Here is a 6,000-nt window from a genome sequence, read left to right as displayed (position 1 = left end):
AAAAATGAGCTTTCTTCAATGCTAAGATTTATGGCCACTGATTCTTCAAAAAAGATGAAGTCTTATGCATGAGATAAACTCCCTCATCTGTTGGTCATGATTGACAGGTCCATTTGGTTGGTTTTATGGGGGAAGGGGACAGAAATGGGGTCTGACTCACAGGGCAGAGCTCTCAGGTTCGGGGCTAGTTCATGACTGCCCACAGGTCTCCTATTGTCACAAATTCTCCTTAGACTATTGTTTTCAGATTTTTAACACAGGCAATAAATGCTCTTCTCCAAGCCTCAACACAGTTATTCTTTAAATACAGTTCTATTTCCTTGGTGAAGCCGCTTTTGAGGTGCTAAATTTAGCACTGCCAATCAGAAGAACAGGTGGTATGTGACACAACCAAATAGGTCCCTCTCCCATCATGCTTTCCTAAGACAGCCAATCAGCCCAAGCCCTGCCCTAAAGATGTGGGGCTGTCAGCAGATCTGGCAAATATAAGGGCCGGGCCAGACCCTGACTCTTCAGCAGTCGCGCATTCCCAGCCTCGCCTCGGGTGTAGGGATTGCATAGAAAAGCAAAACTACACAGTCTTGACTGTGTAGTTTTGTTTTTAAGTTTAGAGGCTCACCGATTCATGTCAGAGATGGTCCAACAAACCAACTCTAGATAGGACGTCGTTTCAGAAGCAACTTTGGGCTTAGTCCCACCCTTTCTCGGCACTCTTGAGAAATCAGGTGAGCAGTATCTTTTTTTTTTTTAAAGTAGAGTCCCTTTCTAATTAATTTCTAATTAGTTCTCGTCTTATCTTTGTATGCTAATGCCTATGTAGAGATGATTGTCTAACTACTTGTTGCTGGTGCCAATCCATTATTTGAATCTGCTTGTTAAATTCTGTTTTAAAATATGTGGATAGTTGATGAAGTTTAATGCTTTAGCATGTCAGCAGGGTCAGTGATTGACATTGCTTAAATGAACCTAATACTCTAAAAGTGTTAAAGTTAAGGCCGGAAATGGTGATAGAAATGTTTGCTTCTTTAATAGACTCTTTTTGTCTGTCGAAAATGTTCAAGGTTATATTATTCAGTGATAAAGTGAGACGCACCAAGAATAGCTCTGATAAAACACATGTGGTATCAGCTACACCCTGATGACTTTTTAAGGGAATCAACTGCTGAGCTATCAGTTGCAGGACAGTGACAGAACACTTGCCTGCTGTCAGTCAACGCTGGAAAGTTTATTTTGGGAGTATGACATTTTAGGTGCATACCTTCTGTCCTAATTAGACAAAGGCCTCCAAAGAGCAAGTGCTAAAGCAACAAACTTTACCCAGACAATAGGAAGAAAAGACTAATTTAGGCCAGTTAATTGCAATACATTTAGAAATTTTGGGGGAAAAGCTATACAATTGTTTTCTAAAATATTCAGAATCTCATTAAGTATTTTAATTCAATGCACAATCAAATTATATAAGTGTTGATGCTAAGGAAGGTAAGGAATAATGTTTTAGAGACTTTTTATTTCTAAGTACACTTTGATTTCCCATCTTCCTGGAATTAGATTACCAATTGCAAACAACTGTAAATGCATAGATATGTACACCATAAATGGTGTAAAAGAATACACCTATTTTTAGAAAACGCACTAATTTGTGAAAAGGAGAAGTTAGACACACAAAAAAGTATTTGTTCTGAAGACACACCACAATAAGGAGTTCTTCACAAAAGTTTCACAAAAAATATTTTGGATTTTATCTGAATTTTCTAAATATAAATTTTATTATCTTAGAGAATTCTGGTTTTGTTTTCTTTTTAACTAAGTTACAATAAGGTACAGAATTATTACTAGAAAGATGATTGCTCTAAAAACTTTTAGTGCTATGAAAAATAGTAATGAAGCAATTTACAATTGACAATCTGCTTTTATATCAGAATAGTGGAATAATTACATCAAATAAAGTATTTATGCATCAAAAAATTCTTAACGCAATCTCTCTGAAACTAATAGACAAAGTACCTTCTTCCACTTAACAAAAGGACTAACTGCAAATTTCATATTCATTTCTTAGATTTTGAATATTTATGTTTTGAAAGCATAGACCTTTTCACTTCATCTACACTTAACAACAGCCTTCCAGTTTTCAGAGTTCGCACAGTGTTCCTTATTAAAAACTCAAGTCAGTATTTCTCTTTCTGATCTATAATAAATTTTGACCTACTCACTTCAATTTAAATTTTCCTGAATATTTGCTTCAGCAGTAGCAATATTTATTGGGCAGTTACAATATAAAGAAATACTAAGAAATAGACAGCACTGTTATGTTGTCTACAAAAGCATGTTTGACAAGGCTTCAAAATTTGCAAGTAAGAAAAGGAATTGCAAAGTTCAAAATTTTAGTTTTGGTGACTAATTTAAGTAATCACCTGGATTGCTTAAAGAAAAAATGCCTGAAGAATCTATGTCCAATTTATAAATATAGATACAATGAGTGAAAAATAATGGGAGGAAAGAAATCTTGTTTTAATAATTGTCTCTCAAACATTGAACTGATGCAAAGATTCATTTTACACTTCTACACATCTCTTTTATTATTCTTCCCCGCCTCTACTTACTTTCCCCCTCCCTCCAACCTCCCCTTTCCCCCCAACCTTACTCCAGCTTTCCTTTTCTCCAACTGTAACCCACATTTCCCACCTTTGACAAACCTGAATTTCCCTCTTCCACCACTAGGGCACATTCTTTGCTCTGCTTGCCTAATTTTTTTTTTTTCTTTTTTCTATTTCCCTTTATACTTGCTACTCTGTTAGGCTTCAAATAAACTCAGAGGTCAACTGATCAAATTTAAACCACAAAGGAGAAGGCCTATCCATCAGGCTAGGCCCACAGAGCAATCTATTTGGAGCAATCTATTGGAAAATGGAGCAATCTATTTGGAAAATGTGTGTCTCTGTCATTTACACAGTAGTTTCTTAGCTGTGCCATTCTAATTTCTCTTCTCTTCATTCTCAGAGTGCCTGAAAAGATGACAACTCAAGCACCGACGTTTAAGCAGCCGTTACAAAGTGTTGTGGTACTGGAGGGTAGTACCGCAACCTTTGAGGCTCACATTAGTGGTAAGCTCACACATCACCGCTTTCCTTTGTTTTCTTTGCCTCCTCCCCCCCGTAAGATAACTCTGCCATTAGGACTTGACTACAAGTTTAAGGCCTGCATTCACTTTGTAAAATTGGTGCAACTCTATTGAAGGGTCATGACAAGGATGTACCATTCACAGGGTACTGGCAAAAGCTGACAATATAATGGCTTGACTATGTTTTATTCATATTTATAATTCCACAAAGCAAAATAATTAGCATTGGATTAAAATTGCTGTCAGAATCCAGCTGTTAAGTAGGATTAGATTTGGTCATTCTATTTTTGGGCTCATGTGCAGAGGCAGACTGGAAGCCAAGAACTCAAGCCCAGCAGAACCAGCCATGGGCGGGTAGCCTGACCCTCGGTTGTTTCAGGTGGAAAATAACAATACAAGTGACTTTTCTCAGAAGCAGAACTCTCAGTGATGAGCTAACTCCTAATTCTTGTATTCTTTTATTCAATTGTTATTAAGTGATTCTAGTGAATTAAAAGATTTCCCAATTGGTTTGAAATAACAACAAAAAACAGTATATGCCACTCTGGTCTGTACATTAAAGAGAAACAACCAATGACCCTATAATTTTATTTAAAAGGAAGTTTTTCTTCTTCTTCTTCTTCTTCTTCTTCTTCTTCTTCTTCTTCTTCTTCTTCTTCTTCTTCTTCTTCTTCTTCTTCTTCTATTTTTTTTCCTTTATAGCTGAATTTAGGAATGGTTCCATAAAATGCATGACCTCTGGGACCTATCATTTTGTGGAAAAAATGGGGTTAATCTATGAACTATATTGTAAATAACCTCAAAATTGTTTCATCGCTATTGTCTCTTTCTGCAGTATCATAGCTAATGATATAAAATTAGATGGATAAATTGAAAATCATGCTTGATCCACCTTCATGAGTACATTGTCCCCTTTTTTTATGGCTTATAATAAAGATATAAAATAAGATTTCCTTTTCTCTTTTCTTTTGTTTTCTATTTTACATACCAATCTTATTCATAACTGGATAGTGCTTTATTTTACATTGCACAAGTATATAATCAGTCTTCATTTTCTATGTATATGTATATGGACACCAGTTCAATTCTTCTCATGCATGATAAACTCCAACAGACTTCCAGATAATTCACTTATTTATCTTGTAAGGCTCAGTAACTTCTGAACTGAGCAGAGCATACATGGCATCTGTGGGAATTTTGCCTGCTTGTGGAGTACTGGAATCTGACTTCTTCATAGCTTTTGTTCCTTCACTCTAAGTGCTAATAAATTCTTAGGAAAACACCGCTGAACATAATTGATACCCATGAATTAGTCAAACTATTCCTTTGGCCACAGTTGGAGATTGGTGAATGTAAGGACACCAAAATAAACTTTCTCTTGGTTATCTTCACCTCCTCAGTTAAAGGATAGATCACCAGGCTTTATGCTAATGCAAAATAAACTGTGCTCTGAATTTACTCATGCTTTCTGACTACCAGAGTTTTAATATACTTACAACATCAAACTACTCACCTGCAGTTCTTAGCTCCACAGTTTATGATGGGTGAAGAGAGATTGGCTTTTCTACCTATAAGTCCAGCTATACCTATTGTTCTGAAAGACTAGGTTTGGCCTTGTCTCTCATTATACAAGAACCTGTCTCCCATGGTCTGACATTCTTACTGAGTGCGCATTTGAAACGCAGGGCAGTTCAAGAAGACAGTGTCCTTGAAACTGCAGAGGAGGAAGAGAGAGAGTGTCTCCTCTTGTGCTTGTTAGGCAGGACTTTTTAGATCCCTTTGCTGCTTTTGCTCTTCACTTGTCTTCAAAGAGGACAAGTCACCTTTTATTTCAAAGTTCCCTTGGCTCGTCCCTTTTATAAATCCCTTTCATGATTTTAATGATGTCTATTAAATTGCTCTGGGCAGGAGGGCAGCAAATGGAAATTCTAGTACTCCGTGTGCCTCTGATAGACAAGGGACCTTGAAAAAAAATCACTGAGCCTCTTTGGGCCTCAGTTTCCTTCCCTGTAAATTGAATTTCTTCCACTGGCCTCCACATGAACTCACATACTTTCCTAAAGGTCTGCAAGTTTACACTTTCATTGTGTGGCTGTCAGGTTTTCGCTATAAATAGCAGTACACTCCAGTAGCTTTTAGAGGTTAAGGCCAGGCAGTGGATAGAGCAGAAGACTTGTTAGTGCCCCACTCAAACATAAAGGTGAATTGTCTTTGTATTCCAGGTTTCCCAGTTCCTGAGGTGAGCTGGTTTAGGGATGGCCAGGTGATTTCCACTTCCACTCTGCCCGGCGTGCAGATCTCCTTTAGCGATGGCCGCGCTAGATTGACGATCCCCGCCGTGGTTAAAGCCAACAGTGGACGATACTCCCTGAGAGCCACCAATGGATCTGGACAAGCGACTAGTACTGCTGAGCTTCTCGTGACAGGTAGGCAGGAGGGGACCTGCCTGTCCTCTGACCCCCCACCCCAGAGAACATCGCCAGAATTGGGGGAAGGGTATCCACAAAGGGCTATGAGCACAAGTGGATGTACCTCCAGCCTAGAGAAGGGCCCACTGGAGGTTGAATTGGTAGCAAAGTTGTTTGCCTTGTGGGATTTAATTTTCCCCTCAAAATGTAGCACAAAAGTGGCTGAGAAGCAGCTCCTCTATACACATTACTAAACACTCAAAAGTATATTAAGGAAATATTAAAAATTATGCCTCTGAGCAAGTAGAAAGGCTTAGAGCCTTGTTTATAAGCCTACAAAAAAAATATGTATATCCCTTGGAATTCACACTTTTAACAAGCACCTAGAAGATTCTGATGCAAATGGCCCACAAACTACCCATTTAAGAAACAGTACTCTAGGCTGTAAAGTTTAATAATCTTCATTTACTTTCA

At 37.9% G+C, this 6,000-nt stretch overlaps 1 protein-coding gene across 2 annotated transcripts in view; it reads left to right on the top strand.

The window, feature by feature from the left end:
- The first annotated feature begins 514 nt into the window (after positions 1-514).
- Positions 515-6,000, top strand: part of TTN (titin) — a 270,598-nt gene continuing 265,112 nt past the window's right edge. For both annotated transcript variants that reach the window (XM_074338692.1, XM_019739278.2), the window contains exons 1-3: positions 515-725; positions 2,998-3,101; positions 5,341-5,544. In XM_074338692.1, coding sequence (XP_074194793.1) covers positions 3,011-3,101; positions 5,341-5,544 — 295 coding nt within the window. In that variant the 5' untranslated portion in view covers positions 515-725; positions 2,998-3,010. The remainder of the gene's footprint in view (positions 726-2,997; positions 3,102-5,340; positions 5,545-6,000) is intronic.

Source organism: Rhinolophus sinicus, linkage group LG01, assembly GCF_036562045.2.
Source record: "Rhinolophus sinicus isolate RSC01 linkage group LG01, ASM3656204v1, whole genome shotgun sequence".
Classification (NCBI taxonomy): domain Eukaryota; kingdom Metazoa; phylum Chordata; class Mammalia; order Chiroptera; family Rhinolophidae; genus Rhinolophus; species Rhinolophus sinicus.
This window is presented reverse-complemented; position numbering and strand designations above follow the sequence as displayed.